This window comes from Humulus lupulus, chromosome 1, assembly GCF_963169125.1.
Source record: "Humulus lupulus chromosome 1, drHumLupu1.1, whole genome shotgun sequence".
Lineage (NCBI taxonomy): Eukaryota > Viridiplantae > Streptophyta > Magnoliopsida > Rosales > Cannabaceae > Humulus > Humulus lupulus.
In genome coordinates, this window is record NC_084793.1 from 279994212 (window position 1) to 280022015 (window position 27804).

At 39.4% G+C, this 27804-nt stretch overlaps 2 protein-coding genes across 2 annotated transcripts; both read right to left on the minus strand.

The window, feature by feature from the left end:
• Positions 1-5226: 5226 nt before the first annotated feature.
• On the minus strand, positions 5227-7127 carry LOC133777904 (uncharacterized). Its single transcript, XM_062217665.1, has 5 exons — positions 6268-7127; positions 5798-6177; positions 5565-5695; positions 5345-5380; positions 5227-5241 (listed from the first exon to the last, which is right to left on the minus strand). Exons 1-5 carry the CDS (start codon positions 7125-7127, stop codon positions 5227-5229), a joined length of 1422 nt encoding a protein of 473 aa, XP_062073649.1.
• An 8668-nt stretch (positions 7128-15795) lies between these two features.
• Positions 15796-23910, minus strand: LOC133777911 (uncharacterized). Its single transcript, XM_062217672.1, has 10 exons — positions 23820-23910; positions 19627-20053; positions 19392-19536; positions 18897-19028; positions 18674-18848; positions 18496-18586; positions 17512-17615; positions 17362-17463; positions 16657-17045; positions 15796-16029 (listed from the first exon to the last, which is right to left on the minus strand). The coding sequence occupies exons 1-10, from the start codon at positions 23908-23910 to the stop codon at positions 15796-15798; spliced, it is 1890 nt and encodes a 629-aa protein (XP_062073656.1).
• Positions 23911-27804: the final 3894 nt, after the last annotated feature.

A 27804-nucleotide genomic window follows, 5' to 3' on the forward strand; every position in this document is an offset into this window, starting at 1 on the left:
TCGGAAAGCTCGGGATACAGGTAAGAAAGCTGTAACACCCATAGAGCAGGGCATGGGCCCATAGTGTTGTTGCAGGGCACGACCCTAGATTTTATTATTGTTAGGGTGTAGCTTTAAATGAATTATTATATGTCTGATTGTTGTTTGAGAATGCTATATGTGGTTATAGCAGAATGAACGGCAAAGGAGCCGGGAACGGCGAAGGGCCGAGAACGGCGAAGGCCGAGAACGACAGTGAGGCCGAGAATAACACTTAGCACGTGGAGTGCTTATAGTTAGGGTGAGACCCCAACGGATACATGGGGGATATGCTTACGGTGAGAACCGAGATCCCAGGCGTTGGTAACTCTTTTGGGACGGCATGGCCGTATTTGCTTAGTCTGATGGACTGTCTGTTTTATCTGTGGTTTGTCTGATATGCAGGTTGTATAATATGCATATGTTGTGTGCTGTGTGAGTTTTCTTGCTGGGCTTTGGCTCATGGGTGCTCTGTGTTGCAGGTAAGGGCAAGGAAAAGATCAACCAGCCATGAGTACGGAGAGCGTGGGGCGGCGCATACATGTTTGGCCTGCCCGATTGCTTTGGTTGGGGGCATTTTTGGGAAATGGTTGTATTAAACTACGTTTTCGATAATTAGTCATCTGTAAACCTATTTTGAGTTGTAAATACTTTATAAACTTTATTTTGGGATCCCAAATGTTAAACTCTTGGAATTTTTAATGAAATAGAGCACTTTTAAAAGATTACAGCCTTGATTTCTGTTTAATCACACTTTTGTTCTAAAACCTCGTTTAGCGAGTTAATTGCACATTTTAAACTCACGTAGTAACAACTCTAAGGAAGTAGGGCGTTACAGAACTCCTTAATGTGTTGTGACTAGGGATTACCGCTAGGCTCGAGTGAAAGGGATTGTGCTCAGGGTCACCTCGATAACTTGCTCAGGACTCGAGGTAAGAAAATTGGCATATGCACATAGAGCTAATTGGTTGCTAGGCATACTAGCATTAAATTGTTTGTGAATGTATGGTATAATCTATATTCGACCATCGCGTTGAACGTGGGATTGGTCGACCATCGCATTGAGCGTGGGGCTGGTTGGCAAGCGTGTGGAGCGCAGGTCGTGAAGGCGAGTCTGGTTTGAAGGTCCAGCCCCCACTCGCCTGCCACGAACCGTAAGTTGAGTGCCTGAGTATGCATCTCGCGTAGTTGGGTTGTTCGGCAGGGCTATTTCCTTGGGTCGTGTAAATGATTCATATGATTAAAATAAATGTACTTGTAATTTTTGAATCATGTTTATGATGTATATGATTGGAATAACTCATTTATCATATGTGAAGCATATGTTTATTTCTTATGAATAATTGAATTATTGTTATGCCTTGTGGGGGTTTTCTTGCTAGGTTTCGGCTCACGGGTGCTCTATGGTTCAGGTAAAGGCAAGCTTTGGTAACCAGCCATGAGTTGGAGAGCTTTGGAGTGGCACATACATATTCGGCCTGCTTGGCCATCACGATCAAGTTATTTTGAGGAACTTAGAACAATGGTTCAATTTTGCCGCTTAGGTTGGCTATTTTTGTAATGTTTAATATAACTAACTTTTGGTTATACACTTTTGGGATCCCGTGTTAATGTTCAAACCTTTTAATGAAAAGTTCAAGTTTATTGACTAAAATTTTTAATACCTGAACCATCGTTAAATTTTAATTACACTTTTGAGTCCAAATGGCTCACTTACTGAGTTAAGCACTGTTTTAAACACACGGTGTAACGATCCTGGATTAGTAGAACGTTACACTAACGGTCTCTCCGCCACCGGAGCATCCTCCACCAGTGCTAGACACTCAGACACTCGAACATTTTCGAGAAGTGAACTCTATCCTCGAGCCATAGCTTGTTTCTCACGATCAAAACTGTGGAAACCGTGTTGGTGAAGTTATCGATGCTCCTCAGACATCTTAAACAAAACCATGCAATTAGTATCTTGGCTGAAATAAAGTTTGCCAGAAAGAAAACTACTCAAGGATGGGAAAAAGGGAGGGAAATTTCCTATAAAAAAAAGGTGTTCCTAGAGCAACAAAACATCACCTGGAAACACCATCAAATATTTAATAAGCAAGACCAAAAGAGTCTGAATTCTGGGAAATTCCCAGAAGCAACCTAGAAAAAAAAAAGGATTTCTGGTCAAAATGCAACCAAGCCACTTACAACTAGATGTCTCACCAAAAAGGGCACAAAAAAAATGCAAAAAACGGGGTATCCTTGAAATTGCACACACATTTCCCACACATTCAAAGCCCTAGCACGATCACTAACTCATAAATCATCAAACCAGATAAAGACATAAAAGAAATAATGCAATGAACACTCACTTGATAAATGGTGAGTATACGTGTGAATGCATGTACAGACTCGAAGATATTTTGTCTCGTTCACCTAGAGTAATTCAACTCCTTTCAATTATCTAGGTTTGATGGCGATGTCAATAGGGAAGAGGAATTTGAAAAAAAAAAGTGAGGAAAATTGGGTAGGGATTCTGAGAAGCTAAGGATTTTTGAGAAAGTAAAAATGTGAGTGTGGGAAATGAAGAGATGAGAGATCTTTAAATTCAAAACCCCTAAACGTGGGTAAAAAATCCTTTGATCCCCAGTCATTTATCACCTACGAGTAGATACTCGAGCGTGATCCAACAACACAAAAATCGAGGTGATGATCGTACTCGAAAGATGAAACGACGTCTCTAATATGGAAAAGACCATTCATTTAATAGCATTGATTGACGGTCCAAGCACTGAGGAGTTTACAATTGGCACCCCTCTTCAGAGATTTCAGGGCTCAAAAACCCCCAACGGTCATGCCCCGAGGGTAGAGCTTCGAAAAGATGACGGTTATTTTATCTAAGTCTCCACTCTTCCCGAGAACGAGTGAAGACTTGGGGGGAAATGTTGTTTGTGTTTTCAGCATATGACAGCATGGCTTAATTGATCATATCGTTCAGCCTTCCTCGGAAGATCGGACCTAATCAGAGAGTGTCGTTCTTGTCACTCCCAGAGAAGATATAAGATTCATTATCAATAAGAGACACTTCCTGAGAACGTGGTTGGGAAGTAGCCCATTGAGATTCCCCGGAGCGTAGTTAACTTGTCTAAATATGAAGAACCTTTCCTCCAGGGAAACTTATGCTTGCCAAGTGTCAACCAAAGAGACACTCAGGGCCACATACACTGTTTGGCATCTAATGGTAGGAGAGATCATGTTGCTGATTTTGTACAAGCGGCAAAATAGATTTCCTACAACGCCATCTGACATGGGAAAACGTGCAGCTACCACTCTGATAGTATCATGGGCAATTTCTCAATAAAGCAGTGAGCTTGACATCCTCGTATTAGGCCTACCAAATATCTACTAGGGCCCACCAACTTATTTAATGTATGAAAATCTTCATTTATAGATAACTAATCCCGTTATTGAAACAATTATTGTAATCAGCTCCAGATAATGAGCTTAATCTCCTCAGCCGCCTATAAATAGAGCTAATGTATCTTTTGTAAAGGATCCCCAACTTTCAGAGTGAGCAAATATGTTGCCTGAAGTATAAGAGAACTTGAGCTTTGTAAGTTCGTGGACTAGGGCTAATTAATAGTTTGAATCACGTAAAACCTTGTGTTTAATCTTCTTCTTCTTTGAGCTTTTTATTATTTTAGTAGTTGATGAAAAGCTAGTCAATACTAATTATTAGATAAGTAATAATTAGTTAGAGAGATGACTATACTGTATATTGAGAAAATACATTCAAATAGTGTTTGACAAAATTTGAGTGAGGTTTAGGGCTTAGTCCTTAGGGAAAATTGGAAGGTATCTTGAACTACCTTTCATTTATTTGTACCTACTTACTTCAAGAATCAACATAATAGAAAAATCAATATTTACTTTGTTATTAAATTTCTGATATCATATATTTTTTCTTCTTGATTTAATTCTTAACATTAAAAACCTACCAATGTGCCTACTAGCTTCTCAATGTTTTTTTAATGTTTAAGTTTGATATTTTATAAAATTTGTATATGAAATTCTATTTTTAGTAATTACCAAATTAATTAAACCATGTGAATTAATTAAAGTGCGGAATGGTAATTAACTGTTTACACAGATAACAGTTCTGTCGGGAGAGAATCCGAACTTGTCATGACAGAAACTGAACACAATAAATAGACAGTGCAAAACAATAAAGAACACACCGAATTTTTACAAGGTTCAGAAACCCTTTCGGATAACCTACTCCTTGGGGCCACGCCTAGAGAATAAATCAATTAGTAAAGAAACAATGTGTACAAAAGTATTGACTTAAACAATATAAGACTCCCTCTTAAACTATTGCCGCAATCTTGTTGTACTCTTCTCTACGAATATGATTTGATGAAACGTTGATTCTCTTGAACTCCCTTCAAAGAATAACGAGTGCACGCTTCCTCCCGAAGTGAGAGTTAGATAGAATCCTCTCCCGAAGATCCTTATGAACACGTTCACAATAGACACTATCTGTTTATAATGGACTAGATAGATATCCACAAGTACACTCAGTACTCTCACAAAGATTAAGGTGAACAAACTTAATCTCTACAAATAAAGACACCCTTCAAAATAACGTAATGTTTACAAATATTCAAAATGGAAGAGGTGAAAATTCCAAAGGCCTTGGCAAGATATTTATAGGCAAGGAAATCGTCCAAGGCCATCATTTTTTGGTATCTTTGAAATCAATTTGCGAATTCCTTTGATTAAGGAAATCAGCCAGCCAGATGAATTCTATGTCGACAGAAAAGGAAACTGATGAGTCAGCAATGAAATCAATTTTATCTGGCAGAACGAACATGGTCATTTCTTTTGACCATGTTCATTTTTGATACCTTCTTTATTCCATAATAATCTTCTTTATTCCAGAATAATCATAATCCTTGAAAATAATCTCAAGATAATTGCAAAATATATTTTTACCAAATATTGATTATTTGTGATAAATAAGGTAAAAAAAATATATTCACACTTAAAGATATTTTCACACTAGAAAATCAGCTGAATAATTTGATAATTAACCCGAGAATTAATAAGGAGATATGCTACTAATTTTCCTTAAGCATTTAAAATATTTTGTCTAAATTAAAGTTAGCCAATAAAGGATTTTACAATCTCCCCCTTTGGCAACTTGATAGACAAAAATATTTTAAGAGTTTATTTTGAAAGATCCTGCAAAGACAAACCAAGTTAGAGCAAATAGTAATGGAATTACTCCCCCTGCGAAATGCATCTCAATTGTAACAAGGCTCACAAACATGAAAAAAAGATAAACCTGATCAAAATGAACCTTCTTACTCCCCCTTGTTGTCTAGCAATAAGCCAAAGGAGTAACAAAAAGAAACCAAATGAAAAGACACTAAACAACGTTCTGTTACAATTTATTTAAAACAAAAAAGCAAAACCGAACAAAAGAGAAACAAATGGCCTCATTTGGAAGAGCCCGCAGCAAATTGAGACATCATGGTCGAGAGACAATTCGTGAGACTGAACACTTCTGTCTGAACAGATTCCAGAGTGGCCTTGACACCAGCGAGTTCAGTAATGATAGAATCAGCATCGCCAGCCTTGAGAGCAATCCCTTTAGTTGCCTTGACTGATGAGGGTTCCTTCTTGAGTTTGTAGTCTGCACCGGCAGTGGGAGGTGTCACGATTTCATATTCCAATCAAAGAGACTTTTGAGAATCAAGCAACTTGTAGATCAAATGAGGAAACACCAAATATTGACCTTTCTTTTTGGCTTTTCCTAAGGCAGTGATCTGATAAAAAATGAGAGTTGCAAGATCAACTTGGAGACCAGTCTCAACTTTGTACAGAAAGAAGGTCGTGTCAAAAGTAATGGTGGAGGTATGAGTGGTGGGAATCCAATTGTTGGTGGCAATTTTGTGAAGCACAGCATAGTAATGAGTAAGATCAGTCAATTTGAGTACCGAGTGTGGTTCCCAAACAATATTCTGTCCCACCAATTCAAATAAAACCGTGCCTTTGTTGAATTCCACAACAACATTGTCAATAGTAGGAGGCAAATTGAGAACCTTGGCAATTTCAGCAGCACTAAACAAATACCAATGCCCCCGAACATAAACTTGACCAAACATAAAAGACTTGCTATCAAACAGATCATCATTAAGATTAGCATAGAATTCTTGAACAACCCGAGGAACAAAACCATCCAACCCAGTTAAAGATCCTAATCACCCTCGATCCTCAATATTCTTAATGACCCCAAACACTCTATGGGCAGAAAAAGAAAAAAAATTCTCACACATAAAATCACGATGCACATAATGCTTCATATTTTTCTCATTGTCATTGAAACAGAAATTCAAAGAGTGAGCTTTAAAAGATGAACCTGGAGAGACTTTTGGACCCACTGGTGACTTAGTGTGAATCTCGAGAATTTTCACAAATTTCTTGCCCTTTGGAGAAATAGGAAGGTCCTCTAATGGGTCAGACTCGGCTTCAGATGCAACATCATCATCAAGAGAGGGATCTTCTTCAAGGGGATCATCATCTGAGGGAACACAATCTACAGATGGATCAGATTCAGAAGAGGAACAGGGAGGAGGAATCTTCTTTACCTTCGACCGAAACTTAGAACGTGGAGTGGAACCCACGAGAGACGAGGCCTTTGGAGTGGAATCTGAAGGATTAGACCCTTTGGACCGAGGTGATTTTTGAGAAAATGAGACTTGGAACCATCCTTTGCTATTTTTCTTGGGTGCAAGAACATCATGGGATTCTGAGGAGTCAGAATGGGTTTTGGCCGAATCACCGTCATGATCAGAGACATCATCTGAGAGGGATGCTCGGCCCTTTTTGGAGGACCCAAGGACAGAGGCGAGCGGAGCCACCGATGAAGGAGGTCCGGACGAAACTTTGAGGGCTTCTAGGTCAGGAAATACCACGGCTTTGCTCGTGGTGATGGAACCATCAATGAGGCTAGGTTGAGACAAGGTACTCTTTCGAGCCTTTTTCTTGGTGAGAGATGGAGAAGCAGTCAACGAGCCAGCCACTTCCTTGACAGACCGAGAGCCACTTCCTCTAGTTTTCACCATGATTGCACGAGAATGAGAGAAAACTGTCAAGGAAAAGAAACCAGAAAAAAATGAAGGATGGAGACGGTTGAGATATTGGGCCCAAGGATATCTGAATATAAAGAAAGGGAAAGATAGGGATTTGATCTTTTATTCCTTTATTTGAGAATTAAATGAAATAAACACTTTTGGAAAGTACATAATAATATCCGAAAAATAACTGCCAACAATTGTTCACGACACAAAATTGGGAAACAAGCCAAAAAGGAAACTTTTGATCTTAAAAAAATGAGATAAAGACAAAAACAAACTTGATACAACATACCCTTTTTGAGACACTCAGATTCGATTTTCCTTAGAAAAGATATATATATATTTTATTTTTTAATTAAGTAATATATATATATATAACCAATGTACCAAAAAATATCCCACTTTTTATTAGTGCTCAAAGTCTTCGTGCCCTTGCATGTGGAGAAAGAAACAATCATTATTTCAAAACAAATTTTTACTATAAGGTTAGAAAATATATTTAATATAAATCATGCTTTTTGTTATCCCCAAAAATTGGAGTTCGATGACGTGGCAATAGAAATGACAAATGGCAAGGAATGGTTAGGTGATCTGGCTTAGGAGTGACCCGGTAGACCAGTGAAGAATTTTGACTGGCCACTCACATGTTTGTCTGCCCAGGCATGACCATGTCCGACCAGTCATGTGTTTGTCTGCCCAGGCATGACCTTGTCTGACCAGTCACATGTTTGTCTACCCAGGCATGACCTTGTCCGACCAGTCATGACCATGTCCGACCAGTCATGACCATGTCTGCCCAGCCAAGTGCATGTCTGCCCAGTTAGGTGCGTGTCTGCCCAGTGAAAGTTTGGCCGACCAGCCTGAATATGATATGGATTGACTAGATAGAGCAGGGCTACGCAAGAGATCCCAGAAACGGCTTCAACAATTGGTCTTGGCTTGTGCGGGAATCTCTCAGTTTATCCCACGAATATAGTATATTGTTATATTATGAATATTATTGTAAATTAAATATAATGAGAATAACAAAATATCCCGATTATGTGGGGATACCATTTGTACGATCCTGAGCCTATAAATACAAGGCTTATGGCATCATAAGGGGACTTTTGGAACTTTTGATTCGAATTCTGATTTTCTAGAGAGAGAGAGAGAGTACTTGTATTTGAGAGAATTCTTGTATTCTTGTAATTTGCACTGAAGAAACTCAGTTGACTCAGGTTCATCTGATCTTGAGTACAGATCTATAATCACAACTCTAAGTGGACTAGGCTATTACCAACACATTGGGGTTGAACCACTATAAAAATCGTTTGTGTCGTTTATTTCTCTTGAAGGTTTTTGTCGTTTTTGACGTCTACACGTCGTTGGCCAAAAACGCAGTCAACATTTTGGTGCTTTCATTGAGAGCCTGAAGAGAAAGACAGACGGTCTCTGAAGCATTATGGCACCTAAGAGCACCAATGCGGCCTCCAAGAAGACAGGCTCCTCTAAAGAGCCTGCTAGATCAGAAGGTCCTGGCCCACAAGACCATGAGACTAAGCCTAGGGTCATGCTCGAGGACGTGACTCCAGAAGTCGAAGAACTCCAGGAAGCCATGGGGGCCTTCCAGGAGGAGATGGCACAATTCCACACCAGACAGGAGGCGTTCGCTGAAGAGATGGCCAGGCAGAAAGCCGCGTTAGAGCAGCAAAGGCGCGATATGGAGGCCAAAAGCGAAGAGCTCAGAAAACAACAGGAGGAGGTCAACCGGAGACATCGTGAAGCAGCACTTGCTCTAGAAGTGGCTACCCAATTAGCCCAAGCCAATGCTCAAGACGCAGCACAAGCAGCCACCCAGGGAGCAAGAAATAATAATAGTGGTCGAAGGACCACTGACAGAGCCGATTCTCGAGGACCAGGCAGAAGCAGGAGTAACCCCCCTGGTCGGGAAGATGATGGGGACCGATCCAAAAATGCCTCAGCGCAAAGGGAGCACTCTAAAACCCCCTCCAAGAGCCACCGATCAGAGACTTCTAGATCAGGGAGTCACCGGTCGGGCAATAAAAAGACTCCACCTAGGCAGGATCAGACCAAGACTCCTCGAGAGAAGAGGACTTCACAATTCAAAGATGGGCATGGTCGTGATGAGGCTGATAGTTATCACACCGACCAGTCAAAGGAAAAGGAGGGCAATGACCAACAAGGAGGAAAAGACTGCCCGGGGCGTACCGAAAGGCCTCCACTGCACCCCGGCCAGCAGCGTAGTGGGAGAGCGCAAGTCCCGCGTAGTAAGCCCTCTGAGAAATTGAAGAGTACGGTGTTCAATCGAGCAGGAGAGCATGCTTCCCGGAAGGATTTAAGGGATGTTATCACCAACAAGAGGAGGACCGTCCCGGTCGAAGGGCAAAATCTGGACCGCCCTGCCAGTCAAGTAGAAATACTTGACGACGACGCGCCAGATGGTAATGCCTGACCAGGCGGTCAAGATCTTGGAACTTCATCAGTTGCACCAGCCATCCAAGCCCAACTAGATGTACTAGCAGCTGTAGTGCAAGGTTTGTCAAAACGACCTTCCAGGATAGATGCGATAGACCACCGGAGTGGCAGCCCATTTTGTGCTCGGATTAGAGTAGCCCAGCCACCGGCAAAATATAAAGCACCGGTTCTGCCAGTATATACAGAAAAAGTAGATCCCATCAGACATGTTGGGAAGTTTGAGGACCAGATGGAATTGCTTGGAGTAAGTGACGATTATCGATGCAGAGTTTTCCCGACTACTTTGTCAGATACCGCCCAGGAATGGTATTGGAAGTTTAAGCCAAACTCCATTACCTCTTGGGAAGGATTCAGGAAGGAGTTTTGTAGACAATTCAACACTGCTCGGACTCCACCAGTTTATGCAAACCACTTGGCAGATATCAAACAAGGAAAAGATGAGTCTCTAAAGAATTATATACAGAGATTCATGAGAGAAGCCAATAGAGCAACTGCTGTAGGAGATGAGGGGAAGATGGTTGCCATATCTGCTGAGATAACTTATCAGAGCCCTTTGTGGGATAGCATACATAGAAGTCCAATTTCAATACTTCAACAATTTCTTGACCGAGCAGACAAGTATATGAAATTGGATGATGCAATTGAGAAAGAGGAGAATGGCATAAACAATCCGGGAGAATCAACTGACTCTCCTAAGGATGGTGGAAAGAAACGTGGAAATAACGGGTCTGACCACCATGAGGAAAAGAAAGTAAATTTGAGTTCAAATGAAAAGCCAACTAAGTATGAGCCTCAGTTCACTAACTACACCACTCTCTCGACCAGCCGAGCAGTGATATATCTTGCTAGTCATGAAGAGGTTCCCTACAAGAAACCTCCACCCATCAGGAAAGAGATGAGGAAGAGAGACATGAATAAGTTTTGTGTGACAATAAACATTATGCTCATAAAATGTTAGAGCAATAAGAGTGTGAGAAAGTATACTTAGTATGGACTTATGAAATGTCTAAAATTTCTAAGTTAGAAAACTAAGTACTCATGCGAAAATATAAGGCATACATCAGAGTGACTTTACTATTCACAAAAAAATTATAACTTTTCAAGTCTAAAAAGACTTAGAATGTTTTAAGTTAGAAAAGAAAAGTAAAGTATAAATGCCAACAACTCAGTTGTAAGAGAGAAATATCAAAGCTGCTAAGCAACAATTGTCTTCACAAGAATAAAGAGCAAACTACTAGCCGGGTACAAGGTTTAGCTGATCAGGTGCAAAGTTTTCCTGGTCGGGAGAGTAGATACAACTTCCCTGGTCGGCTAAGCATGTATCACCGATCGAGTAGGAAACTCTGTTGTTTAGCATAAATAACATCGATGAGTCTCTGGAGTGGATCAAACAAACAAGAGCAAATGAATGCAAAGTAAAAATATTTACTACACAGTGAAAAATTTTCTTTGAGAAGAGAAGTCAATTTTTCCCAAGATTGATTGAGAGAAATCAATCTCTCAAAACACTTTTGGGAAATTTGAACAAGGTGCTTTGATGGTTTTTGGTAGGGAAAGTTTTAGGTATAGGCTTAAATGGCTATGTCATGTGCCCAAGCAGATGCCGAGTGTGCCGAAGTAGGCCCCCGCGCGCGTCTGAGGGCTGCATCCGAGCGGTGTCCGAGCAGCTGGGTTGCTTCCGCGTGTGCGTCCAATCGGCTGGGGGACTGCATCCGAATGGCTGGCTGGGCATCCGAAGGCTGATGACCGAATGGCGTGCGTCCGAGGGCTGGTGTCCGAGCAGCCAAGGCTGTGTCCGAGTGGATTTGAGCTGCATCCGATCGGGTGTGGTTGTGTCCGAGCTGTAAGATAAACTCATTACAGGATCTTTATTTATTTTCATGCAATTTACATATTATCAAAAAAACATGCAAATTCCTAGAACATGCTCCTATGAAATTGATACAAATACAAAGTAAAGTAAAAACTTACATTACGCAGCGGAATTGGAACAACTTCATCCTTCAATCTCTCTAACCCTTGATTCCTTTCTGTAGCAGAGTATTATCAAGAGATTGAACAAGGTAAGCAACACAGTCTTCCTCACCAAGCCTTTGATCAACCTAGAACTAGTGTGGGCTAGTTCTCAACACATGAGATAGAGATCTTGAAGAGAAGAAGAAAAGAGAGTGGCCAAGAAAGGTTAGACTGTCTAGGTTTTCACTTACCAATCAACTGAAACTCACTTGTTTTTCAAAACCCTAGATATCATATTCCTTATATAAGCAACTTAATGAGATTTATTTAAATTTAAATTAATTAAAACTAATAAACAAAAATAAAAGCATTGGGCTGCCATAAATGGACTTGGGCCCATTCTCTTTGTTTTGAATTTAAATCCCAACTGGGCCTAAATTCCAAACATTTTATTTATTTTTAAATTAATTAATTAAATCTTTATTCAAATTAACTAATTATAATTTGAAACTTGATTTAATATTATTTATTTATATTGATACTAATTTATCAATATTAATAAATTTACCTAAAGATTCTCTTTTATTCTCTAAATCTCATATCTCTGTAAATTTTCCAAAATTGACCTAGTCAACTTTAAAAATCCTAATTGATAATTAAATCAATTAATTGAGACATTCTAGATGATTTTCTCAAAGGTGATGCGGGGACCATGGATCCATGAAATCAAGCTCCAACAAGTTACCGTGAATTTATTTACGAATAATTTCACTACCTTATTAATTCCTCGTGACTCCACTATAGACTCGGAATTGAACTCTTGAATTCATAGAACGTATTTTCAAAACCATAAATACGTTATCCATTGTTATAACCATTACATTCAGTCAATCCTCTATCGATGAATTACTAACGAGCTGGGTGCAAATTACCGTTTTACCCCTCATCAGTATTTTATCCTTAACTCCCACTAAGTTCCTTATAAATGATATTTCTGTGAACTTAATCACAGAAATGAGATCTCAATCATTTAACCTTTTGAGCAAAGCAATTAAGGAAATCATCTTTTCACTTCTCATACAGAAGTTATAGATTTCGTATCTATGAATAATACTCCCACTCAATTACACTAATAAATCTCTAAGATGTAAGTATGGGCTAGACCATAGGGTAAGTTGGTAACGAACAAGTCAAAAGATTTAAATAATATAAATAGCAGAATATTATCACTCAGAATTAAGATCGACTTAATATATGATCAACTTTGTGACATTGATTAGATTTGATAACAACGATACTTATTTATCAATCAATAATCAATATTGGTCCTAGTCCGATGTAACTAAATACATCCGATTTTATCTACTTGGTCGATGCCTTGGACAAGACATCACACCCTGAATGTGTAAGTAGATCATATCGTAGATTGCCTAATCAGTGAAAATCCAATGCACTGATCTAATCTTAGGACTCGTTCTTTTGAACATATAATTACAATTATAATCCACTGTGACCTAGTCACTATAATTGTAACTATCCATATGTTCGGGATTTTATAAATGTTTGTATTATTTCAATAATCATGTAATAAAACAAGCAAGCAGCACGGTTGTCAAACTAAATGATTTCTACTACTTTTATTGATAATATGAAATCGTGCTACATGTCTGACATGGTTTTATAAGGGCATAAAACCCAACACGAGCAGCATCCGTCCATGCGGCTGGGGTGCTAAGCCTTGGGATGTGTCCGAGCAGCATTTGTCTGTCCGAGCAGCACGCGTCCGAGGAGATAAGCCTTGGGCATCCGACCAGCCAGTGCCGAGGTGTCCGAGTGCATGTCCGAGGAGCATCAAGGTGTCCAAGGGGCATCAAGGTGACTGATTGGTGGGCATAGAAATTCAAGACTAAATCTTTTGCTTCCGAGCAGCTTGGGGCATACCCATTGTCCGAATGGTTAGAAAAAATAATGACCAATTAACTATAAGGTCCAAAAGGACAATAAATCTCAAGGACATGGGGCACAAACATGTTTTCTTACTCATGGGATACTGCCACAAGATCAAAAAATAGAATTTTAAGAAATCAAAAGACAAGTTCAATCGTGGGATTACGTGAAAGTTGTCGACCGAATGGAAGCTTTTGGATGACCTCAAAAGCATTTTGCTAGAAGAAAAGTTTATTATGTGAGTATATCATATAATAAACTTGGGGGGAAAATGTTATCCCCGAAAATTGGAGTTCGATGACGTGGCAATAGAAATGACAAATGGCAAGGAATGGTTGGGTGATCTGGCTTAGGAGTGACCCGGTAGACCAGTGAAGAATTTTGACTTGCCAATCACATGTTTGTCTGCCTAGGCATGACCATGTCCGACCAATCATGTGTTTGTCTGCCCAAGCATGACCATGTCCTGTCTGCCCAAGCATGACCTTGTCCGACCAGTCACATGTTTGTCTGCCCTGGCATGACCTTGTCCGACCAGTCATGACCATGTCCGACCAGTCATGACCATGTCTGCCCAGCCAAGTGCATGTCTGCCCAATTAAGTGCATGTCTGCCCAGTTAGGTGCGTGTCTGTCCAGTGAAAGTTTGGCCGACCAGCCTGAATGTGATATGGATCGACTAGACAGAGCAGGGCTACGCAAGAGATCCCAGAAACGGCTTCAACAAGAATCGATCTTGGCTTGTGCGGGAATCTCTCAGTTTATCCCACGAATATAGTATATTATTATATTATGAATATTATTGTAAATTAAATATAATGAGAATAACAAAATATCCCGATTATGGAGGGATACCATCTGTACGATCCTGAGCCTATAAATACAAGGCTTATGGCATCATAAAGGGGACTTTTGGAACTTTTGATTCGAATTCTGATTTTCTAGAGAGAGAGAGTACTTGTATTTGAGAGAATTCTTGTATTCTTGTAATCTGCACTGAAGAAACTCAGTTGACTCAGGTTCATCTGATCTTGAGTGCAGATCTATAATCACAACTCTAAGTGGATTAGGCTATTACCAACACATTGGGGCTGAACCACTATAAAAATCGTCTGTGTTGTTTATTTCTCTTGAAGGTTTTTTCGTTTTTGATGTCTACACGTCGTTGGCCAAAAACGCGGTCAACACTTTTATTTTTCAAAATAAAATATCACAAAACATTTACTCTTGTCACAAAATTTTTTTTATTCAAATCAATGAGTGAGTATGAGACTTACAAAATTTTCCAACAGTATATCTTAAGCATTTGTGTGTGATTGTGAAAGCAGGAATCATTGCCCTGTATGACAATTTTAGCCTTTTTCAGGGACATTGCCCTATGTGGCAATTTTTTTTAGTCTTTTTCTCAATGAGTACCCAAATTAGACGCTTTCACACTACACTGAAGGCTGCATTTACCAGTGGTAAGTAAATGCTTATACACTAAAAATACAGATTGATTTGAAAGAATATTAATTGGAGGGACTATTTATTTTGTTTTAAAAACATGTGCATGATATATATATATATATAAACTATAAATTCTAGCCTGAAGTAAAAATATATTTTGACATAATGATTGAGACTTTTTCGGTGAGCAAGGACAAGAAGAAATCACACAAATTTTTCTAGCACAGGGATAAGGTACAGCACAAAACAAATTAATTAGGACATACCCCCAAGGATTTCCTGAGGGAATCAAACCTGACTGTATCAAGGGCTTTTCTAAAAATATCTGCAATCTGTTTGTCAGTCTCAATATATTCTAAGATCAAAGTTTTATTTTCAACGAGTTCCCTAATAAAATGATGACGAATGTCAATGTGTTTAGTGCGAGAGTGTTGAACAAGATTTTTTGAGATATTAATAGCACTAGTGTTATCACAAAAAATAGTCAAGGTTTTAAGATCAAACCCATAATCTATCATCATTTGTTTCATCCATAATAATTGTGTACAACAGCTTCCTGCAGCTATGTACTCAGCCTCAGCAGTTGACAGGGAGATTGAATTTTGTTTCTTGCTATGCCAAGAAACCAGATTGTTTCCCAGATAAAAACATCCACCACTTGTACTTTTTCTGTCATCTGCATTGCCTACTCAATCAGCATCACTAAAACAAACAAGGTTAGAGTTTGTTTCCTTTGAGTACCAAATTCCATACTCCTGAGTACCATTCACATAGCAAATGATTCACTTTACAGCTGTCACATGGGATTCCATAGGATCCCCTTGATATCAAGCACACACCCCAACACTGTAGCTAATGTCAGGATGACTAGCTGTGAGATACAAAAGACTTCCAATCATGCTTCTGTACAATGTTGGATTTACTTTAACACCAGTTTCATCCTTGGTTAGTTTGACCATGGTTCCCCTTGGTGTTTTGTCATGTTTAGCAGACTCCATCCCAAATTTCTTGACCAGATTTTTTGCATACTTACTTTGAGAAATAAAGGTTCCATCTTCTGACTGTTTGACTTGCAGTCCTAGAAAATAGGTTAACTCACCTACCATGCTCATTTCAAACTCATCCGTCATTTGTTTGACAAATTCCTGCACTAAGGTGTTAGAAGTAGAGCCAAAAACAATATCATCAACATAGATTTGAGCAATAACAATATCATAATCAACATTTTTGATGAAAAGAGTTTTATCGACTCCTCCTCTTTTATACCCATTCAAAACAAGGAATTGAGTCAATCTTTCATACCAAGCTCTAGGAGCCTGTTTTAGACTGTAGAGAGCTTTTTTAAGTTGAAAAACATGATCAGGATTATGTGGATCTTCAAATCCTTTTGGTTGTTCAACAAATGCTTCTTCATTCAAAATTCCATTTAAAAAGGTAGATTTAACATCCATTTGAAATAATTTGAAATCAAAAACACAAGCAACATCCAATAGCAATCTTATTGACTCAAGTCTTGCAACAGGGGCAAAAGTTTCATCGAAATCAACTCCTTCAATTTGAGTATACCCCTAAGCAACTAGCCTAGCTTTATTTATTATTATTGTACCAAATTCATCGGTTTTATTTTTGAAGATCCATTTGGTACCAATAACATTTGTATGATTTGGTCTAGGAACAAGAGTCCATACCTCATTTCTTGTGAATTGTTCCAACTCCTCTTGCATTGCTTTTATCCATGACTCGTCATTCAAGGCTTCTTTCACATTTTTTGGTTCAAAGCTGGATGTAAAGCAAACGAATTGAACCAAATTCACATACCTTTTTCTTGTCACCATGCTTTCTTCAATATCACCAAGAATGAGATCTGAAGGATGATTCTTTTTAATTCTGGCAGAAGGTTCTCTCTGTATTGAATCTGTGATGATTTCTTGCCCTTCCTTTGTTGGTCGATCAGATGATGTTGGAACAGATTCAGCTTCTGTTGCAACAGTTTCTATATGAGAGGGCACAACATCACCTATTGTCACTGCAGGAGATTCTGTCTGAGAGGTTTCAGCAATAAACATATCAATTTCTTCTTCATTGGAATATTCAGAAAAATCTTTTAAATCATCAACAACAACATTGGATGATTCCATAACAGTTTGAGTTCTCATGTTATAAACACGATAAGCTTTACTATTCATAGAATATCCAAGAAAAAATCCTATATCACTTTTTGAATCAAATTTTCCAATATTCTCACGATCTCTAAGAATATAGCATATACATCCAAAAACATGAAAATAGCTTACATTGGGCTTTTTACCTTTCCAGATTAAGAAACACTCGATTGATTGTGTAGCAATCAATGAATATTTCCTCTGCCCATAATCATTTGGAGAGTTTCTTACTGTTTAGCATTACTCTGGCCATCTCCTGCAGGGTTCTATTTTTTCTCTCAACAACCCCATTTTGTTCAGGAGTCTTGGGAGCTGAGAACTCATGGGAAATACCTAGAGATTTACAAAAATCATCATAAACAGTATTCTCAAATTCCTTACCATGATCACTTCTGATTCTCACAATCTTACCTATATTGCAATCTTTTTCAACTCTTAATTTAATGCACAGATTTTTGAAGGCATCAAACGTGTCTGATTTTTCCCTTCAGAAGTCAACCCAAGTAAAACGATAAAAATCATCAACACACACAAAGATGTACCTTTTTTCCATTAATAATTTCAACTTGAATAGGACCCATGAGATCCATGTGCAAGAGTTCAAGAACTTTTGAAGTATTAATTCCCGTGACACTTGTGTGGGAGTTTTTTAATTGTTTCCCTAACTGACAAGGTTCACATTTACCTGCAGATTCTTTACCCAATTTGGGTAACCCACGAACTAACCCTGCACTTGCAATCTTTTTTAAACTTTTGAAATTTATATGACCCAGTTTCTCATGCCACAAGTCAGTGGTATTACCTATAGCCAATGACATGTGAGGGTTGGCGAAAGAGTATAGCAATTATCAATCGATCTATATCCTTTCAATATACTGACACCATTTTGATCGATAACATTACAATCATCTCGAGAAAAATTTACTGTGAAGCCTTGATCACAAATTTGACTTATACTAATTAAATTAGCCTTAAGGCCTTCAACAAGTAAAACATTTCTCAATTTTGGTAATCCATCAAGACTTAGGGTACCTTTTCCAACAATATTACCTGACATGCCATCATCAAAGGTTACTGCACCACATTTCAAAGATTTGAAATTTGTGAGTAACATCACCTACCATATGTCTAGAACATCCACTATCAAAATACCAAGAGTTAGAGGCACAAGATTTATGACAAGTAAAAGCAGCAAGACAATTTTTTCTTGCTTTTTCAATCAAAACACTTTTTGATGGTTTTTTCACAACATGTTTTGTTTTACTATAATGATTTAAATAATTGTTTTTGAAAATTTTTATCATAGTAAAACATCTGGGCCGGATGTGCCCTTTCACTCCACAAAAATGACATATTGGAATGAACCGATCTGTTTTAGTTCTTTTGAGAAAATTGGCTTGTTTAACAGATGTGGAAACAGGTTTGACTTTTGTAGAATCACCTGTCTGAGATGTACCTGCACAGACGTTAGTGGATGCAACAGAATGAATGCCAGATTTCAAAAAAATGGTTTTGCCTCTTGATTTAAATCCAGAAAAATTACCAACTTTTTGTCCTGCACCCATAACATCATCCAAGATCCTGGAATTTGAATTAAGCATTTTAACACCTTTTACCATGTGGTTAATTTCATTTGATAATATCTTAATTTCACAATCTTTTGCAATAACTTTATCCTCAAGATTCTTTACAGTGTTTTCAAGTTCATCATTATTTTCCTGTAAGAATTTGTTGTTGCTTGACATTAAGTGATTATCAGAACAAACCTTTAACCATTGATCATACATATCTTTGTATGATTCTTTTAGGGAGTCCTCGTCTAGATCAGACTCACTGGATTCACATTCAAAATTATCTTCCTGAACTATGTTGTTCAGACAAACAACCCTTTTATTATCCTGCGAATTCAATGTTAATCCAGAAACAACAGAGGTTAAAGCAAGGTTTGAGTTATCTTCCTCATCGCTACTTTCAGAGTCCTGATCACTCCAAGTAGCTGCCATTACCTTTTTATTTTTCTTCAGTGTATTGGCACATTCAGATTGAATATGACCAAATCCTTCACATTTCCTGCATTGCACACCTCTTTTATTGCTATTTTCAAAAGGTTTAGAGAATTGATTACCTTTGGAAGATTTGAACGTGGATTTTTTGTTACCAATCTTTTTCATGTATTTTTGAAAAAAATTGGTTCGCAGGGCCATTTCGTCTTCACCATCATTTTTATCTGAATCTTTTATTTTTGATGATTTGAGAGCAACTGATTTTTCTTTGAGAGCACTTGGTTTTTCCTTTTGACGAATTTGTTGATTGAGTTCAAACGTTCGCAATGAACCCATCAACTCCTCTACTTTCATTGTCTCGAGATCTTTTGCCTCCTCAATTGCTGTGAGCTTTGTTTGAAACCTGTCAAGAAGCACTCTAACAATTTTTTGAACTAACACGTTATTTTCCAATTTTTCTCCCAAGGCAAAATATTCATTAGCTATATCAAACAGTCTTTCATAGAATTCTATGAGAGACTCAGTTTCTATCATTCTAAGATTTTCAAATCTAGTAGTTAGCATAATAAGCCTAGAATGTTTTACATCAGCAGTTCCTTCAAATTGAGTTTGAAGGATTTCCCAAGCTTCTTTGGTAGATTCACACGAGGATATTAATTTTATGTATCCTTCACCAAATCCATTAAGGATAGCATGCAAGGCTTTGTTGTTATAACTAGACAATTTATCTTTAGCATCGGTCCAGTTAAGTTCAGATTTTAGCTTTGTTACATCATCTGATTCAGATGGAGGTGTCCAACCGCTTAAGATTGATCTCCACACCTTTTCTTCTTGAGATTTAATAAAGGCTCTTATCATAACCTTCCAATAAGGATAGTTGGAATCATTCAGTAAAGGAGGACGAGTAATAGATCCACCTTCTGCAAAGAAAGACATTTCACAAGGCACAAAACAAACGAAAAGAAACAAGATCGCACTAAGAGTTTAGTGACCTGCTCTGATACCAATTGAAATTCCGTTTTTAGTAATTACCAAATTAATTAAACCATGTGAATTAATTAAAGTGCGGAATGGTAATTAACTATTTACACAGATAGCAGTTCTGTCGGGACAAAATCCAAACTTGTCACGACAGAAACTGAACATAATAAATAGACAGTGCAAAACAATAAAGAACACACCGAATTTTTACAATGTTCAGAAACCCTTTCGGATAACCTACTCCTTGGGGCCACGCCCAGAGAATAAATTAATTAGTAAAGAAACAATGTGTACAAAAGCATTGACTTAAAAAATGTAAGACTCCCTCTTAAACTATTGCTGCAATCTTGTTGAACTCCCTTTAAAGAATAGCGAGTTCACACTTCCTCCCGAAATGAGACTTAGATAGAATCCTCTCCCGAAGATCCTTATGAACAGTTCACAATAGACACTATCTATTTATAATGGACTAGATAGATATCCACAAGTACACTCAGCACTCTCACAAAGATTAAGGTGAACAAACTTAATCTCTACAAATAAAGACACTCTTCAAAATAACGTAATGTTTACAAATATTCAAAATCGAAGAGGTGAAAATTCAAAAGGCCTTGGCAAGATATTTATAGGCAAGGAAATCGTCCAAGCCCATCATTTTTTGGTATCTTTGAAATCAATTTGTGAATTCCTTTGATTAAGGAAATCAGCTAGTCAGATGAATTCTGTGTCGACAGAAAAGGAAACTGATGAGTCAGCAATGAAATCAATTTTATTTGGCAGAACGAACATGGTCATTTCTTTTGACCATGTTCATTTTCGATACCTTCTTTATTCCAGAATAATCATAATCCCTGAAAATAATCTCAAGATAATTGCAAAATATATTTTTACTAAATATTGATTATTTATGATAAATAAGGTAAAAAATATATTCATTTAAAGATATTTTCACACTAGAAAATCAGCTGAATAATTTGATAATTAACCCGAGAATCAATAAAGAGATATGCTACTAATTTTCCTTAAATATTTAAAATATTTTGTCTAAATTAAAGTTAGTCAATAAATAATTTTACAGCATAATATATATTGATTTTATATTTGTTAATCAAAGAAAGAAAAATAGTCATAAGCATAGTGTAGTAAAATTTATCCTTATAAAAAAGAGTTCCTAAATTCGAATCCCACCTCTCCGGATATAAAAAAAAAAGTCAATAAAAGTATTTTATAATTTTAAAATAGTTTAATAATAACCAAACAAAAAAACATAAAAGTCTATTTTTTTTCATTTAATTCTAACATTAAAAACTTAGGGTTGTTGATATAGTAGCTTCTTGATATTGGTTTTACTATTTCTATTTTCAAATGTAGTAGTGAGGCTGTTTTTTTTCTCACAATCTACTTCTTAATAGCCGAGTTTATCATTCAAGATATTAAACATTTATTTATGTGTCTGTTTAAGTATATTTTTTATTCAAGTGTGAACAACAATAACTTATAGATTAGCCAAACATATGCTTTTAATAAATAATGAGTTTAATCGGTTAGAAAATATTCTTCTTTATATTGTGATATATGTTCTACAAAATACTTATTGCTGATGGGATCCTTCTTTATATATTTAAACTATGAAATAGAACTGCACTTCGTTTGGTGATTTAGAATTTTTTTTAATTATGTTTATTAAAAAAATACTTTATTTATGATGTTTGATAGTAAAATAGTAGTAAAAATTAATAAAAATTCAATATGATCATTTTTATTAATGAAATATGAGAAACAATTGTATCAAAATTCTATTTTATGTAATTTATTATTAACATATTAGAATGGTAACAGTTTTGTAACCCATTTAATTGTGTTTCCTATTTCCATTATTTATTTTATAATTTATTTTACAATTGTATTGGATTAAAGTATGTCTAAAATATCAAAAAATATAAATTTAAAAAATAAATTATTTATTATTTGAAAGATTTTTTTTAAAATCTTCATTAAATTGTGGGAAATAAGAAAGAAAACATACTCAATTATTAAAATAAGAAATGCGAATAATTTTTTGAATAAATATATACCATAAAAATAATCAAACAAAATTTCACAAAAACCAAATTATGAACAATACAAATACGAGAATTGCTAAGAGATACCACTGGTGCCCAACACCACAAGGAGGAGGTGGCATACTGCTATTGGTGCAATTTAATATCATGTCCCACTTATTTGAATTGAATAAGTATTATAAGGTATCGTTAACCAATCATGGATTGCCACCTCATGTGGTGTTGGGTGTCACGGGCTGACATTTTGACAGTGGAAATGCCCGTGCGGGACCTTGACTCCTCTGAGCCAAGGTCAGCCTTCCAACCATTCGAATAGCAATGGGCACATTTTTCGCGCGACCGTGTGCCTCTGCACACTTCCGTCCATCGAACAACTCTCGCTGAGTCATGCTCTCAAGCATCTATGAGTGCAATCATGCATCAAGGCTATCTAGCCAAGACACTCACACTGTCCATAGGTTCTCACTATGGCAAGGCAAATCCCAACACCAATGCTCACCCAGACATTCGCAAGTCAAGGTAGCATGTGTGGCTAAGAGCCAACACCAAGCTGACGTGCCAAATCCTCCCATGATGTCCCATTCGATACTCTCCGATTAGTTCACGTCACAAACCAAGGACTCCCATACGTCCATGGTCCAATCCTCAAGGCACCATACCATCATACATGTTGGCAGGCCCTCGAGACTGGCTGCCAGACTAGTAGCATACACTGGACCCTGTCCTACTCAAGCATAGTGCACCCTCAAATGCTTGCATGCTAACAAGTCCCACGAATGACTTTCCGTGCCATCTCATGTCGAGATTCGTGGCCATGGCGCACCACGACATCTCTCGAAGGTTTGGGCCACGTTCCATGCAAGCGGCATCCCGGCAAGCCAAGGGAACCGTACCCTTAAACCTCTGGCAGCACACTTCGATGCATTACCGGGGCGGCCCGGTAATGTCCATGAGTACTCCTACTCATGGAGACATATGAGTCCCCTCATGGTCCTCATATGCCCGCCCTACTAGTTCTTCCAACTAGTAATAGCTCACTTGACGCACCTGCGCCAGGGGGTGGTGGAGAGCTGCACCAGGTGCTCCCCCTACAAAGAGCCTTTTGAGCTTTTAACCTTCTACCAGGAACATATATGATTTTTGCTTGGGAGACATATTTGGCTCTCAGCTAGCCAATTCTCCGAATCTCCCAAATCTAATCATACCATTGCGTTCATTGACCCTTCAATATGGAACCTACCAAGTCCCGTCCATTTCCAGGCAATATTGAAGATATTTACGAAAATGTCACTGCCGTACAAACTAGGCATCAGCATGCTCACCAGCCTGCACCCTCGTGTGCACATCTGACCGAGCGCCATCCTAGCTTGTAACATGCCCTAAAGGCCGGCATGTTACACTCTCCCCCACTTCAATTGTCGATGCCCTCATCGACAGACCGCTGGCAAATCTTCCTGCTTCGACTCCTAAGCTCACTCCATGCTTCTTCCGAATCTTGAGTCTGCACTAGTCCCTCTACCACTGTAGAACCACCAAATTGGTGATGATCTCCCCCCGTCCACCCTTGGACTAGATCAAGGACCCCATGCCACCGCCGCTATTCAGAATCCTCCCATGAAGTAGTGCCGCTGCACTCAAATACTCCTTGCATACATGAACTCATCCGAGTCCATCACGATGTCCCTCCAGTCAACCAAGTAGCCATTGCAACACTGACCCCAAAGCAAACACATCATTTGATTGAAGCTTCCCCACCAACTGTCCAATGCATACTCTTATTGACAAGGACGAAATTAAGGTGCACCCCTCAGGGTGAGGTTCGCAAACCAACCGTTCCCAACGGCACCTACGAAAAGGCATGTCTCTCTTCAACGTGGCACTCATGCCAACTATAGCCTTATGAAGTATCTAGTGCATCCTTGCACACCGACTTCGCGAAGTAGTCTCCCAGACTTTTGGCCCTCCGGCCTTACTGCATACCCAAGGCTTGATGCGAAATGGCCACTTCTGACCATAAGCATCACTGCTCCTCTGAGCTTCTACAATGTGGTCAATGATCTGACATCATTCGAAACCACTACACTTCCTTCTGGCTCGTGCTCATGCTGACTCTCAGCATCATGCCTCAAGTTCTGCCCCCAAATCAACCTTGCCTAACTCTAGACGGCCTGTTGAATCTTGACCAACTTGACTGCACTTTACCTCACCCTTGAGGTCTGAAGTTGTCCCAATCCGCTATCCCCCTTCGGCATATGTTCTCTGAATCATTCGGCTTGTGTTCCCATAAACACGTGTCCCCATAAAACACTAAGCATGTCCCATAACATGCTGCAACACCTGCCCAATCTTGGTCTCAGCCTAGCCCATGCATACTGTCTATCTGTAGTTTCAATTGGTCACCTGACCTACTCGCATCAGTCATGCATGTCTTTGCACTGTACAACCCATCTGTTGTTGTGTTTCTCTCTAGATTCACACACCAAAACTGAACAAGTACCCTGACCCTTCGAACATATGAATTAGTGGGCTCCCCTACTTCAACTTGGGAATAACTTCTGTTCTCGAGGTGTACCTCTCAAGGTATAGCTCGCAAGCTAACCGCTTTTCTCATGCGGTCCCTCGTTCCATTTATCACTTTTGAAGATGATGTTGAACTAATGTGTCAGCCATTCTGACTCTTCGCCCCTCGACATCTCTACATTGCCTTAGTACCTGAGTCCTGTTGACTTTCACCTTAGGCAAACGTTGCACTGATGTTACCTTAGTACCTGAGTCCTGACGACTTTCACCCTAGGTAACTGGCTCTGTCTTTGTCTCTGAGTCTCCTTGACTTTACATTCTGAACAACTAACGATCTCCATGATAACCCATCTCGATGCTTTCGTAATGGAACATTGGTCTGCTATTTGGATGTTTGAACCGTGAAGGTCTCTCCCCCACTTCAACTGTTGGCGTCCTCGACAACTTGCCCACACGCAAGAACGTCTGACCACCCCAAGTTTTCATGCACACAACAAATCTAGAAGTGCACCCTGTAGGATGTGACTCTTGAGTAAACTACTTCGTGTAGCACCACTGTCGATTCCCTTATGCGTGAGCTCTCCACATAGCTATCCATCTTCCACATACTAGCATCTCGCCCCTCCGGGCAGCTTCTCTAGGCTTCTATGGTCACTAAGTCCCGATAGCAAGGCCCTCCGGCCCACATTTGAACTCAAGCCCCATCTCTGCCTCCTTAAGCCTTCTTGTAGTACTAAGTTTCCTTGACGCAGCCCTCCAACGCTCTCGAAACTCTAGTACTATTCTGACCACTGTGCGCGGTCTTCTCGGCCCTGCTAGCCTTTGATGCATATATTCCACAACATAGCATATCTTACAATGCCTTAGTGTTGCTCACACAAGCTAACATCTCTGTGAGTCAACACGTCCCACTCAATTGTCTCGGCGCCTCCCCTTCAGACCAGAACAAGTATACATGTAAACACTTCCAAGTACGACTATCCTCTGACAATTGTGGCCACTGCCACCTTGATCTCCATGTGATGCCTTTTGGCACACAAGTAGCAACTGAAGCATTCCATGCTCAACTTTATCTAGTTCCCCAAAGTTTTCCACTCTCGACTTCTGTCGTGACTGACAAGCATCAGACGGCCACTATTATGCTCACCCACTCTTGCGTACAAGTTCCTTTTTCAACAACAGCGCTCCCCGCGACTTACACTGTCACTCAGGAAAACTTGAACTAGTGAACCAAGCATAAAACCTTGACCTCTCGATCAAACCTTGTCTCATGTCAATGAGTTCCAACACTTTTGTAGCACCTCTCCATAATTGCACGTGGTTGTTGTCTTTCTAGCATCACTGAACTTTCTGATTCGAAGCAGCCATACCTTGTCTCCTCTCTAGGATGTCCAGTATTCCCACGAAGAAGAGCAACCAAGTCTCATCCCGTCTCAGCCTACTGATCCTTTCTAGGTGACTAAAAGGCTCAACGACATCTGTCCAAGCATCCAGACCCTTACGGTCCTTCAGCACGCCTACATCCTTTCTAGGATGGGCCAACCAGGTTCACCCCAACTTGAGTTGAACCTGGCTCTGATACCAACTGTCACAGGCTGACATTTTGACAGCGGAAATGCCCGTGCGACACCTTGCCTCCTTTGAGCCAAGGTCAGCCTTCCAACCATTCGAATAGCAATGGGCACATTTTTCGCGCGACCATGTGCCTCTGAACACTTCCGTCCATCGAACAACTCTTGCTGAGTCATGCTCTCAAGCATCTATGAGTGCAATCATGCATCAAGGCTATCTAGCCAAGACATTCACACTGTCCATAGGTTCTCACTATGGCAAGGCAAATCCCAACACCAATGCCCACCCAGACATTCGCAAGTCAAGGTAGCATGTGTGGCTAAGAGCCAACACTAAGCTGACGTGCCAAATCCTCCCATCATGTCCCATTCGATACTATCCGATTAGTTCACGTCACAAACCAAGGACTCCCATACGTCCATGGTCCAATCCTCAAGGCACCATACCATCATGCATGTTGGCAGGCCCTCGAGACTGGCTGCCAAACTAGTAGCATACACTGGACCTCTGTCCTACTCAAGCATAGTGCACCATCAAATGCTTGCATGCTAACAAGTCCCACGAATGACTTTCCGTGCCATCTCGTGTCGAGATTCGTGGCCATGGCGCACCACGACATCTCTCGAAGGTTTGGGCCACGTTCCATGCAAGCGGCATCCCGGCAAGCCAAGGGAACCGTACCCTTAAACCTCTGGCAGCACACTTCGACGCACTACCGGGGCGGCCCGGTAATGTCCATGAGTACTCCTACTCATGGAGACATATGAGTCCCCTCGTGGTCCTCATATGCCCGCCCTACTAGTTCTTCCAACTAGTAGTAGCTCACTTGACGCACCTGCGCCAGGGGGTGGTGGAGATCTGACACCAGGTGCTCCCCCTACAAAGAGCCTTCTCAGCTTTTAACCTTCTACCAGGAACATATATGATTTTTGCTTGGGAGACATATTTGGCTCTAAGCTCGCCAATTCTCCGAATCTCCAAAATCTAATCATACCATTGCGTTCATTGACCCTTCAATATGGAACCTACCAAGTCCCGTCCATTTCCAGGCAATATTGAAGATATTTACGAAAATGCCACTGCCGTACAAACTAGGCATCAGCATGCTCACCAGCTTGCACCCTCGCGTGCGCATCTGACCGAGCGCCATCCTAGCTTGTAACATGCCCTAAAGGCTGGCATGTTACATTGGGCACCTTAAGGTGCCAAATAGCAACACTCATATACATTATTTGGATTCATGTACACACATAACTCTCATGGAAGATAAATGATGTTTGTCACTAAGATTTTTAGTTAACTACATTAGTTTAATAATATTTTTGAAGATTTATTCTTAAGAAACAACTTAAAGAAAACACCACTACTACAAAAATATAATTTTAGGACACTTTTTTATGGCATTCACCTAGATGCGAGTCCTAAAAACATCTCCTGGACTTTTTAGGACACTCATTGAAAGTCCTTAAAGAATTTTTTTTAGGACTTGCAACGCGAGTCCTAAAAACTAATGCGTGTCCTAAAAGTTTGAATTT